Genomic DNA, 13,577 nt, shown 5'->3' with positions numbered 1-13,577 from the left:
AATTTTTCAGGCTGGTAGCTAAAAGCATAGCCATTGTCTATGGGCCAAGTGTTTTTTCACCGCTAAACGTCTGCTAAGGATATTCAAGCTCAGGATGCATTAGTTTGCTCTGTATGTGTGAAAGATTGGCCTGTTGAAGCAAGAAAATCAATTCTCTCCTGGGCCAATTGAAGAAAGCTGCTAACAAGCTGAACATGAAAATTCAACGTTGAGTTCATGTTGAAAGTGTGAGTAACAGAGAATAAGGAACTAATCCTCTTAATGTCGCAGGGGAGTAAGTGTTTTCTGGGACTACTGTGCAGTGTGATTATGAACATCACAATCTCCTTACCTGATTTCAGGTGTAGTAATCTCTGCTGCCAGACTGTCTGAAGACTCCTGACTTCCCAGAGGTATTAACCCTATAAATACATAAACATGAATACAAGGTTAATAGAAAGCACAATTACTTCCTTTAGTTAAGTTATACTAATCCCACTTTGAGTATTAATTTTTTTTTTTTTTTGAGACAGAGTCTCGCTCTGTTGCTCGGGCTGGAGTGCCATGGCGTCAGCCTAGCTCACAGCAACCTCAGACTCTTGGGCTCAAGCGATCCTCCTGCCTCAGCCTCCCGAGTAGCTGGGACTACAGGCACACACCACCATGCCCGGCTAATTTTTTCTATAAATTTTTAGTTGTCCAGCCAATTTCTATTTTTAGTGGAGACAGGGTCTTGCTCTTGCTCAGGCTGGTCTCGAACTCCTGAGCTCAAACGATCCTCCCGCCTCGGCCTCCCAGAGTGCTAGGATTACAGGCGTGAACCACCATGCCAGGCTTTGAGTATTAATTTTAACAGCTAAAATCTTTGCTTTTCTCAAGTAAAAGACCATGTCACAGTAGTCTTATAATATTATTACCTATATTATTTTACCATTTTAATTATTTTTAAGTATAGCATTAAGAGTAGCATTAAGTACATTCACAATGTTGTGTGACCATCACCACCATCTATTTTCAAAACATTTTTATCATCCAAATCAGAAATACTGTAACCATGAAGTAGCAATTCCCTTTTCGCCTCTCCCTGGCCCTCATTAACCATTATTCCACTTTCTGTCTGTCTCAATGATTTGCCCATTCTAGATACTTCATATATTTGTTATTTGTGTCTGGCTTACTTCACTTAACATGATGTTTTAAAGATTCATCCATATTGCAGCATTTATCAGAACTTCATTCTTTTCCATGGCTAAATAATAATCCATCGCATGTATGTACTGTATTTTGTTTATCCATTTATCTGTTGATGGACACTTGGGTTGTTTCCATCTGTTGCCTGTTGTAATATGGATGTTATGAACAGTTGTGGACAAGTACCTGGCTGAGTCTCTGCTTTCAATTCTTTTGGGTATAGACTTAGGAACAAAATTGCTGGATCACATGGTAATTCTGTTTAACTTTTTGAAGAGCCATCAAACTCTTTTCCACAGTGGCTGCCCCACTTTACATTCCCATCAGCAATGCACAAGGGTTCCAATTTCTCCACATTCTCACCAACACTTAATACTTATTTTCTTTCTTTTTTTTTTGTAATAGCTATCCTAATTGGTGTGAAGTGGTATCTCATTGTACTTTTGATTTTCATTTTTTTTTTTTTCTGAGACAGAGTCTCTCTCTGTCACCCAGGCTGGAGTGCAGTGGCGTCATCACAGCTCACAGCAACCTCAAACCCCCGGGCTAAAGTGATCCTCCTGCCTCAGCCTTCCGAGTAGCTGGGACTACAGGCACGCGCCAGCACACCCAGCTAATTTTTCTATTTTTAGCAGAGACGGGGTCTCACTCTTGTTCAGGCTTGATTTTCATTTTTTAATGACTAATGATGTTGAGCACTTTTTCATGTGCTTATTGGCCACCTGTATATCTTCTTTGGAGAAATGTCTATTTAGGTACTTAGCCCAAGTGTGAATTGGGTGGTGGTGTGGGTTTGTTTTGTTTTTTGCTGTTGTTGTTGAGTTGTAGAAACTCTTTATGCATTCTGGATATTAATCCCTTATCAGAGTTATTATCTGCAAATATTTTCTCCCATTTTGTGGATCATCTTCACTCTGATAGTGTCCTTTGATGCACAAAAGTTTTTAATTTTGATAAAGTTCAATTTATCTATTTTTCTTTGTTGTTGCCTATGCTTTTGGTATCAATTCCAGGAAATCGCTGCCAAATCCAATGTCATAAAGATTTTATTTTATGTTTTCTTCTAAAAGTTTCATAGTTTTAGCTCTTACATTTAGGTCTTTGACCCATTGTGGGTTAATTTTTATATATGGTGTAAACTAAGGACCCAACTTCATTCTTTTGCATGTGGACAAGCAAAATATGCAATCCCTTTCTTCTTTTCTCTTTTTCTTCTTTTTTTTTTTGGGGGGTCTGATTGCTCTGGCTAGATCTTCCAGTACCTATGTTGAACAGAAGTGGTGATGGTGGGCCAGGTGAAGTGGCTCACATTTGCAATCTCAACACTTTGGGGGGCCAAGGTGAGAGTATCACTTGAGGCCAGGAGTTTGAGACGAGCCTCGGCAACATAGTGAGACCCTGTCTCTACAAAAACTAAAAACTTAGCTAGATGTGGTGGCGTGTGCTTATTGTCCCAGCTACTTGGGAGGCTGAGCCAGGAGGATCTCTTGAGCCCAGGAATTCAAGATTACAGTGAGCTATGATCAGGCTACTGCACTCCAGCCTGGGTGACAGAGCAAGACCCTGTCTCCAAAGAGAAAACAAAATTTAAATACAAAAATTGAAGTGGTGAGAGTGGGTATCTTCGTCTTACTCCTGATTTAGAGGAAAAGCTTTCAGTCTTTCATCATTGAGTATGATGTCAGCTGTGGGCTTTCAAATATGGTTTTTATTATGTTGAGGAAGTATTCTTCTCTTTCTGGTTAATTGAATCTTTAAAATCATGAATGGGTGTCAGATGTTACCAATGCCTTTCTGCATCAACTGAGATGGCCGTGTGGCACGTCACTACACTGATCTCTATGTCTGCACTTAGCAAATCCCACGCTACACTGATTAAAGAAGATTTATAATAAATTTTGAAATCAGAATATGTAAGTTCTCCAATTTCTTTTTCCAAGATTTTTGGGTTATTTTGGCTCCTTTGCATTTTCACACAAATTTCAGGATCAGTTTGTCAATTTCTTCAAAAACGTTTATTGAGATTTTGATTGGGATTACATTGAATCTTTAGACCAACAAGGAGAACTGTGTAATCTTAACTGTATTGAATCTTCCAATAACCTGAATATGGAATGTTTCTTCATTTGTTTAGATCTTATTGTAATTCTTCCCAGCAATGTTTTATAGTTTGCAGTGTATGTCTTATATTTCTTTGTTAAACTTATTCCTAAACATTTTATTCTTTTTGATAGTATTACGATTTCATTTTCAGACTGTTCACTGGTAGTGTAAGAAATATAATTGGCATCTGTATACTGATCTTGTCTCTTAAGACTTTGCTGAACTCATTTATTAGATCTGTGATTTACTATATTCTCCCTTCTAATCTTGGATGCTTTTTCTTTCTTTTTCTTTCCTGATTGCACAGGCTAGAATCTCTGATACCATGCTGAATAGATGAGGCAAGAGTGAACATCCTTGCCTTGTTTCTGATCTTAGGGGAAAAGCAGACAGTATTTCATCATTAAGGATGAGGTCAGCCGAGGTTTTTCATAGATACTCTTTACCAGGTTAAGGAAGTTTCCTTCTATTCCTAGTTTGCTGAGAGAGTTTTTCAAGTATGGTGTTGCCTACTTTTTTAGTGTAATGGTATAACACATATCACTCCATGTCAGGCATGTACAAGATACACCTCATTCTCTTTAAAGGCTCTGTGGTATACAGTTGAATAACAATGCCATTTCCATACTGCTGAACTCTATTTCTAAATTTCACTATTAGAAACAATGCTTTAATTCATTAGGGTAAATTTCTAGAGCAAAATTGCTAGGTGAAAGGATATATACATAAAGAAGGTTCATTTTCTGCCGCTTATAACAGAATACCTGAAACTGAGTAATTTCTTACAGTTCTGAAGCCCGGGAAGTCCAAGGTTGAGGGGACACGTGGTGAGAGTCTGCTTGCTGATGGGAACTCTCTGCAGAGTCCCAAGGTAGTACAGGGTAAAAGGGGGCTGAGCGTGCTAGCTCAGGTCTCTCTTCCTTTTCTTATAAAGCCACCAGGCCCACTCCCAGGGTAACCCATTAACCCATGAATCCATGAGTGGATCAATCCATTCATGAGGGCAGAGCCCTCATGATCCGGTCACCTCTTAAAGGCCCCACCTCTCAATATTGCCACACTGGGATTAAGTTTCCACAACAAATTTCAGAGCCAGGCATAGTGGTGCCCACCTGAAATCCCAGCCCCTGGGGAGGCTGAGGTGGGAGGATCCCCCCTGAGCCCAGGAGGTTGAGACCACCTGGGCACATAGTGAGACCCTGTTTCAAAACAAAAACAAAACCAAAAACAACATGAGTTTCAGAGAGACCATTCAAACCATAGCAGAAAGTTAAACATATAGGTTTATGGGTAGCAAAGAAATAAATCTGAGTTTACATGAGATGTCCTATCTTTTCTTGATGATACAGAAGCTGAGAGTAAAAGGGTTAAGGTTCAGGTGAGATTCTTAAAATTTTGTAAAAACTCATGTGGACATGATTAGAGACACATGAAAGAACTGCCAGGCAGCAATGAGGATCCAGTTATAATTAGAAACTATATACTTTTGGTGAAAACAAGAAAGATACATGATTTTTTTTAGCTGGCCTTGGTCATTTGGAAAAGAGAAAACAACTTTAGGATATCTGAATCAGGGTTTGACGAGCTTGGTCTAGGAACAGGTCAAGAGGATGGAGGAGGAGAGGAGTGGTGAGAATGAAGTGAAAATGGGTGATCTGGAGGCTGGACCGACTGGAGGACGAGGCCAGGAGAGAGCCGGTCGACAAGAGGCAGCAGAGAAGGGGTCAGGAGGCAAAATGAAGCAGGTGAGCATGTTTGTCAGAAGGAATGAGGAGGGGGAAAAAAGGAGGCTGTAGTCAGAGGAAAAAAACTTCCGGTTCCAGGTAACGATAAAGCCGAGGGCTGGTTATCGGTGTGGGAGGGAAGAACCGTGAAGCTGTGCAAGCCATCAGTCCGCTGCCCCCAGAGCGGGTGGGAGGAACCCTGCGCAGGGCATGGCTCCTTTCGTGCGAGAAAGAGCAGTTTTCTACTGGGATAGACGTCTCTTAATGGACTCACCCATTTCCTCAGGTGAAAAAAATCACTGATTTAGAAGGTTTGATATAATTTTAAAGGCGTCATGGACAAACTTTCAGGTTAACAGAGATGATTTCATAAATGCTTATGCTTTTGACCTAATCAAATGCGAATGCTTAAAAATTTTTTTTAAAAGTAGGCAAGTAAATCCAGTCCCATAACTACAGCCTATTTGCCATAAAATCGGGGCAACAGTTTAAAAATTTATATCAGTTTTATTGCCTCGCCAGCAAGTTTTTATTTTCATCTGTTGGGAGTGAACCTATTATTTTTACTGATACCATTAGAAATAAATCATCTTGTTTGGGCTACCAAAATGTTTTTACCTTGAGTTGTGAGCTGCCCTTCTTGAGCCTGTACACAACGAAGCTCTTCAATGGTTTCCTTCAGAGAATCCCTTTCTGTTCTTAACCTCTTAAGGGACATAAAAACAAGGAAGGTTAGCTTCAAGTTTTATGAATTTATTCATCAGTGGTCTTTACCTCACCTAACAGAATGATAAGCAATAGTGAACATGAACATGTTTGACCTTTTGACCTTTTATGGAAAGAACATAGAAAAAATTAAAACAATTTTTTCCATTTAGCAATACTGAATGTCTACTATGTGTAAGGCAATATGCTATCCACAGTTAAACATAAGAATCAGAACTGTCTGACTTGATCCTTAATAATAAGTAATTTCTTAACATTCTTTTCATTAAACATAAAAGATCAAAGACATTAAATAATGACAAAGTAAAAATATTTTTAAAAGATTTGTAATATGGTGAACAGAGTCCTCTATATTAAACATACAGAAAACAGAAAAGCTACAGAAGTCATGAGCAGAACAAAGTAAAAGAGGAAACAGTGGTAGAAATGATAAATATACATATAAGAGAAATTAGAATGGAAGTGAAAATATTCCTTTTATCTTTTATTTTAGATTTATTTCTGAAACACGAATGACAATCTTTTATAATTTAAAAATAAATAGAATCTCTAATTTTTCAGTTCATAAACAGAAGGGATTAATGTAGTAAAAATGTGAATATCATCGCCTTAATTTTAGCAGTGCTCAAAACCAAAATGCCTAATACATATACTCACATCCTTTTCTTTTTGAAGACTGTCAACTTTTTCTTTTAGCCGCTTATATTCAAAATCTAATTTATCTGCTTTCTTTGATTCTTCAGATAATCTATTTTGCAGTTCTACTACCTGATACAGAAAGATACCATTACTTTTCATAATTTGAAACATCAGAAATTATCATGATTTTCTTCTATAGTTCCATGAAAATCCCCTCCCAGAAATACTCAAATAAATGCATATGAGCCAGGCGCAGTGGCTCACACCTGTAATCCTAGAACTCTAAGAGGCTGAGGTGGGAAGATCACTTCAGCTCAGGAGTTTGAGACCAGCCTGAGCAAGAGCAAGACCCTGTCTCTACAAAAATAGAAAAATTAGCTGGGTGTGGTAGCACATCTGTAGTCCCAGCTACTCCGGAGGCTGAGGCAGGAGGATTGCTTGATTGAGCCCAGGAGTTTGAGGTTGCAGTGAGCTATGATGACATCACTGCTCTGTAGCCCAGGTGACAGAAGGAGACTCTGTCTCAAAAAAAAAAAAAAAACCCAGAAAGCAACAAAAAAAACCCAACAACAACAAAAATATATGATCCAGCAACCTAACACAATGGAGAAAACAAAAATCTGCCCAGATACTGTGTATTTCCAAACCAGAATCATCCAGAGTAACAATGTTCAAAATGACAAAAGAATCTTTAGGACTTTCATTTCCAGCAATACAGATAACTGGGTAGTCTGAAACCCTTTTTTGTATAAAACAAAAGAAATGCTAGGGAGGAGGGGAAATCCAATTGCATAGCTAAGCTTGCAAGGAAGTGAGGGAAACTCTCGGAGGCTAAAGCAGGAAAGGGAAGTTCATGCAGAAGCTCTGGGAACAGCAAGGTGCCGACTGCCAATACCACGAACACAGAGCTTTGAGTTTAACAAGAGATAGGTGGTGGTTAAACCATCTCAGGATTTAAAGGTGGTAAGTCAGTCAACAGGTGGAAAAGTAAACTGAGTGCTTTGGGTTTAAAAATGTATAAACAAATTGTCTGGAGAGGCAAACCTCAACCCATGACCCTAGGATTTCCAAAGATAAAGATGAGGCAATAAGAGAACAAAATCCAAAATTACAAAGGCCAAAAAGCTATGCCACAATGAACAAGAGTCAGCGGAAAACATTAACAGCAATAACAACAACAAAATAGATCTTCGAGGATTTCAGATTAGAATTATATAAAAAAATATATATGCTAGGTGTAATGCTTAAAAAAATAAAGAAGAAATCTAAATTATAACATAGAGTAAAAGACCACAAAAAATGATCAGGGAGGTTTGAAAAAGCACGCAAAGAGAACTTGTAAAAAGAAAAATACTATCATCAAAAAACAAAGTGCATTAAGCAACAGATCAGAGACAGGTAGAAGGAATTAGTGTATTATATAGTTTCACTATGATATTTGTAGGTATAAATATCGTTCAAATTCTGATATCCTTCATCAGTTCTGAAAAGTGTTCAGCCATCTTTTCCTTCAAATAATGTCTTTCTCCAGTACTTTCCGTTCTCTCCCCTGGAACTCTAGATAGATTATGTATCATTTTATACTTCATATCTTTTAATATTATTTATAGTTCCTTTGGGATATATATTTCTGAGTAATTTCTCAGTCCATATTCAAGTTCGTTAATTCTTTCAACTTTGTTGTACGTTTGAAAATTTCAGAATAAAGTGTTGGGAAAAGATGTATCCACCAAAAAAACCCCCCAAATCTATAGCCATTCATGGTATACAGGGCTGTTCTACTAAAACTTCAAGGAATATTAGCTGGGCGTGGTGGTGTGTGCCTGTATTCCCAGCTACTTGGGAGGCTGAAGCAGGAGGATTGCTTGAGCCCAGGAGTTGGAGGCCACAGTGAGCTATGATGATGCCATTGTACTCTACCCTGGTCAATAGAGTGAGACTCTGTCTCAATCAATCAATAAAAACTTCAAGGAATAGAAAATTCCAGTTTATACAAATTCTGAGAATGATAAGAAAGAGGCCACTCTCCAATTCATTTTTTTAAGATAGTATAAGTTCAATACCAAAACTAGATAAGGAAAACCAGTAAAGAAGGTATGAGAGAGAAAATTTCAAGTGACTCATAGAGGGAAAATATTCTAATTAAAATGATAAAAGCAAATTTAACAACATGAAAACAATAAATAAATCCACCATGACCAAACTAAGTTTCTCTCAAGAATGCAAGGATGGTTTGAGCTTAAATCCTTTAATATAATTCACCACATCAAATAGAAAGGAGAAGAAGCATAAGCCTCTCTCATTAGATGCAGGAAAAGTAGTTGATTAAATCCAACATCTATTTGGGATAGAAAGTCTGAGCAAATTAGGAATACAATGGAATTTCTTCATCCTAATAAAAGGTGGCTTTGAAAACCTACAGTGATCCTTATAATATATTGGTAGAACATTTAAAACACTCTGTACATAATGAACAACAAAAAAATGGTTTCCCACTATTATTGTTTCCACTTAAAATTGTATTAAAGGCCATGTATGCTGATTAAGAAGAAAAAAAGAGTATGGAGTAGAAAGAAAGAAACAAAATTGCTTTTATTTGTTTACTATATCACTTCTGACAAAAGAATCTACAGACATTATCAGAAGCAACGTGAGAATTTGCCAAGGTTACAGGATCAACCTATAATAAACTAAAAATGATATCTTTAACTGCATTAACAAAAAAAAAAAAAAAAAACAACCAAAACATAAAGTACCTAAGAATAAATATGATTAAATATGCACATGAGCTTTAGAAGAACATTATCGAACTTAACTAAAAGACACGGAAAACCTAAATAAATAAAAAGATATCACCTTCACAGATAGGAACAACTCTCCCCAAACCGATCAACAGATTCAAGGTAATTCTAATTCCAAAAGGTTTGGGGTTTAAAGGGAAAGCAAAGGGTCAAGAATAGACAATTCTGAAAAAGAACAAGGTATTAGGGTCTACACTAACATATATCAAAATTACTAAAAAACTATAAAAATAAGAGAGTGTGGTATTGTACGAACAAGACAAGGAGGCCAATGGAACAGAAGAGAATGCCCAGAAATGTAAGGTAGAATTGCAGGTCACTGTGAAAGAATGAACTACTAAGTAAATGGTGCTAGGTTGACTGGTTATCCACACAGACAAAAACAGTATCAAATGGGTCCCTACCTCACACCCTACACAAAAGTCAACTCCAGTTGATTTAAAGACCTAATTGTGCAAAACAAACTTTAAATCTTTGTAAAGAAAATAGAAGAGATTTGGCCGGGCATGGAGGCTCACGCCCGTAATCCTAGCACTCTGGGAGGCCAAGGTGGGAGGATCACTTGAGCTTGGGAGTTTGAGACCACCCTGATCAAGAGTGAGGCCCCATCTCTACTAAAAAAAAAATAGAAAAAATTAGCCCAGCAACTAAAAATAGAAACAAAAAATTAGCCGGGTGTAGGGGCTCACACCTGTAGTCTCAGCTACTCGGGAGGCTGAGGCAGGAGGATCGCTTGAGCCCACAAGTTTGAGGTTGCTGTAAGCTAGGCTGACGCCACGGCACTCTAGCCCTGGCAACAGAGTGAGACTCTGTCTCAAAAAAAAGAGAAAAAAAAAAAAAGAAAATAGAGGAGATTAGACTTATATCCTTACTAGAAAATAATTTCTTAAACAAACATAAAAAGCACAAATCATAAAGAAAAAGATACTTAAAGTTCATTATATTAAAATTATCAACTGCAAAAAAGGTAAAAGGACAGGTAGGTCATAGGAGATAAAAAGGAAAATGCTCAAGTGATGAAAAATTAATATCTAGAACACAAAATGAACTTTTAGAGGTCAACAAGAAACAATTTAGTTTTAAAAATGAATGAAAGATTAAAAATAGGCAATTCACAAAAGAAATAAGGTCAGTAAACACATTTATAAACAGGGTAATGCAAAATATAAGGAGACACCATTTTTTACCCATCAAATTGGCAAAATTTAAAGTTTGACAACACTAAGAGTTGGTGATGATGTGGAGCACCAGGAATTCACACAAACAGCCTGCTGGTAATGCGGTCACTGAGAACGACCTGGTGATATCAGACTGCACTGAAGATACTCTAAGAAATTCCATGAAGATGTAAAACCTTCACACATGTATGAAAGAGGACCTGTCCAATACTTACAGCCTTATGTATTTAATATATAAAAAAAGCTGAAACACGCTATTTCTTTCAATAGGAAAATGGATAAATTTTGGTACAGTCATGATGGGATACTACATAGTAGTGAAAATGAATGGTATAAAGCTATACCTATCGACATAAATGAATCTCACAACTATATACCACTCAGCACCAAAAGTAAATTACAGAAGATTATTTTCACTGTATCATTCATATAAAGTTCTGGAACATGTCAAAATGCTCTAAATTTTCACGCTATATATACATAGTGAAAGTATAGAGATTCATGGGAATGAAAAGCACAAAACAGCACAGAGGTCGCCTGTAATGAGGAGGGGAGAGTATGTTTTATTTTTTAAGCATGGATATTTCCTGTATTATTTTTTTACTTTTGTGTATTTAAGTATTACATAATAAACTAATAAATAAAAGCATCTGCTACAGAGACCAATAACTTCTGAATAAGAACTAAGTTTAAACTTTTTAAAAAATAAGATAAATACAAATACAATAAAGAAAAGGTAAAAACAGAGTACCGTAAAACAAGCCAGTCGATTTTTGATAAGCCACGTGTTTTAGTGGAAGGATTGCTTGAACTCATCATTAAGAAACTTGTTCCTACTCTTTTACCTGTCTCTTATAGGTCTCAAGTTGGCTTCGAGCTGCATTGGCCTTTCTTAACTCTTCCTCCAGACTGACAGTGTTCTGCATGTACATAGTATTCTTCTCTTCTAAGAGTTTAACCTGCCGCCTCAAATCACCAAGGTCTTCTAGCTTCTTTTTGTAAGATTCCACTTGACCTTCCAGTTTAGACACTTTATCAGAAGAATGTCTAGAATGAGACAGGAAATTAAAAATCAGAAACATATCCATAGTTGCAAAGCTTTTTAGACAGTGCCAAACCAAGAGGGATTGCCAGGAAATACATATTCTAATGAAATTATAAAACCAAAAGTAAACCCAGGTTAATTTTTTGCCCAGGTTAAAAAATTGACCAGAATTACAGCAAAATGTGTAACAGAGAACGTCACATAACTGAAGGAAAGCAAACAGGAGGGGTAGCCGGCAGAGTCACACACAGGACGACAGTAAGATAAGCTGTGCAGTGTCCCCGTGACCTGGCCATTATCGGTGACCACAGGAACGGCGGTTTCAGTGGAGCAGTGGGGGTGGGGTAGGCAGTGGGATTGAGGAGAGAACATAAACTTTACCTACGTAATCTAAATTTGGTTCTGGAGGGAAAGAGAGAATACTAAATCCCTCTCTTCTTTCTGAGATTAAAGAGACCTGGACGTGTGTGCGCAGGCGCCCGTGCGTACAAAGGAGAGAGATTCGAAAGGCAAAGAGAAATGAGACCGACGCGACAGTCCCTGCACAGGCAAGAAGTGCCGAGACCCAGAACTCTGACCAAGGGCTTAGCCCTGGACGGCTGGGCGGGAGGAGGAATAACAGGTCTACACTCTCGGTCAAACGAGAAAAGACGACTAGGAACGCGGGGAGGACCGGGGTCTCGGTGCTCACAGCCTCCTTGGTCCGAGCAGCTGGAGACGGGCCGTCTGCTGCGGGGCGGCGGGGAGAAGCTCCTGGAAGCCCTGGCAGCTGTGGGAGACGCGGCGGCGCCGCCTCCGGCCGAGCAGGGGCTGGGCCAGTGGGGAGAACCCGGAAGAGGATCGCTGGCTTGCAGTGGGACAAAACTCACCGCCACGTGATTGTCCCTGTTCTTCTCAGCACTCAGAGAGCAAGGTGGACAACAGGGCTGGCTGAAATGACCCCACAGAGGGCAGGAGACTGTCTAAGAAGCAGCGGTGGAAAAACGAGGTGGCAGGGAGTGAGGTGCCCCGTCAGAGAGAAATCGAAGGGACGAGAAAAAGGTGCAGCGGGAAGACGAGGCCGCGCGGGAGTGACAGTGCCCGAGAAAGGGCAGGCCCGTGGCTGGAGGGCCCGGCGCTCGCGGACCGCAGTCGGAAGAAGCGACTCTCCGGAGCTGCGCAGGCGCGAGGCGAGGCCAGACGCCCGCTGAACACTGCGCAGCCGCACACCGTCCCGGCGTCACGAACGGAAGCTCGCTCACTGCCTCACAGCTGAGGTAGGCACGTGCGGTATTTCCATTTTGCACATGAGAACACGGTTGCCCGGGGGCCAATAAATGGTAGCCCTGTGATCGGAACGCACGTGGGCCTGTGTGGATTTGTGACCTCGGAGCTCGGACTGCTCTGGCGGCGATGGCGGAGGTGAGAGTGAGTTTACCTGAGCACGTCTATCTCGTCTTTTAGAGACTGAGCTTCATCGGCCAAGGCGGTTAGTTCATCATTCTGTTGCCGAAGTTCGGAGATTTCCTTTTCTAACTCTTCACAGCGTATTCGATAATCATCTTTGGCAGCTTCTAGTCTGTAACCAAAATAAAACAGACCAAGAAAGGACAATTTACTGTCCCATAATTCTCCTCAGAACAGTAAAATAAAATAAAAATATAAAACATGAGAATAAACTCTTCTTGAATATGTCTCCTACTTTTGTGGCCATGAGCTACGTTCCCAAGTTGTAACTGTCATAAAAATGGATTCCACTGCCCCAAGGTCAGGGAAGGTGAAGACCGACTACTATTCCACTATCAGAAAGCTGGACACCAAGTACTCCTTTTCCAAAATACTACAGATAAAATTTATTTAAGGTTTTCTTATGAAATTAACACATACTGCTTGTTGAAAATTTGCAAAATACAGAAAACAGAAATTATGTATTAATCCAGATAGGTAATTACTGCTAACATTTTTGGAGTATATCCTTCAGCCTGATTTCTGTCCCTATTTTCCCCCCAAAATATGGATAATACTATTCCTTCTTTTCTTTTTTTTTTTTTTTTTTGAGACAAGGTCTCGCTCTGTTGCCCAGGCACCAAGGCAGTGGCGTCAGCCTAGCTCACAGCAACTCAAACTGCTGGGCTCCAGTGATCCTCCTGCCTCAGCCTCCTGAGTAGCTGGGACTACAGGCACGCGCCACCACATCCAGCTAATTTTTCTT

At 39.3% G+C, this 13,577-nt stretch overlaps 1 protein-coding gene across 3 annotated transcripts in view; it reads right to left on the bottom strand.

Moving 5' to 3' along the window:
* The window catches only part of HOOK3 (hook microtubule-tethering protein 3), a 99,811-nt gene that overhangs the window by 26,507 nt on the left and 59,727 nt on the right, over window positions 1-13,577 (bottom strand). For all 3 annotated transcript variants that reach the window (XM_012656000.1, XM_012656001.1, XM_012656002.1), the window contains exons 10-14: window positions 12,804-12,944; window positions 11,187-11,388; window positions 6,381-6,491; window positions 5,616-5,703; window positions 332-401 (exon numbers count right to left, since the gene is read on the bottom strand). In XM_012656000.1, coding sequence (XP_012511454.1) covers window positions 332-401; window positions 5,616-5,703; window positions 6,381-6,491; window positions 11,187-11,388; window positions 12,804-12,944 — 612 coding nt within the window. The remainder of the gene's footprint in view (window positions 1-331; window positions 402-5,615; window positions 5,704-6,380; window positions 6,492-11,186; window positions 11,389-12,803; window positions 12,945-13,577) is intronic.

Source organism: Propithecus coquereli, unplaced genomic scaffold, assembly GCF_000956105.1.
Source record: "Propithecus coquereli isolate 6110/MARCELLA unplaced genomic scaffold, Pcoq_1.0 Scaffold496, whole genome shotgun sequence".
Taxonomy (NCBI): domain Eukaryota; kingdom Metazoa; phylum Chordata; class Mammalia; order Primates; family Indriidae; genus Propithecus; species Propithecus coquereli.
Note: the sequence above shows the minus strand (reverse complement) of the source record. Positions and strands in the feature narration are given on the sequence as shown.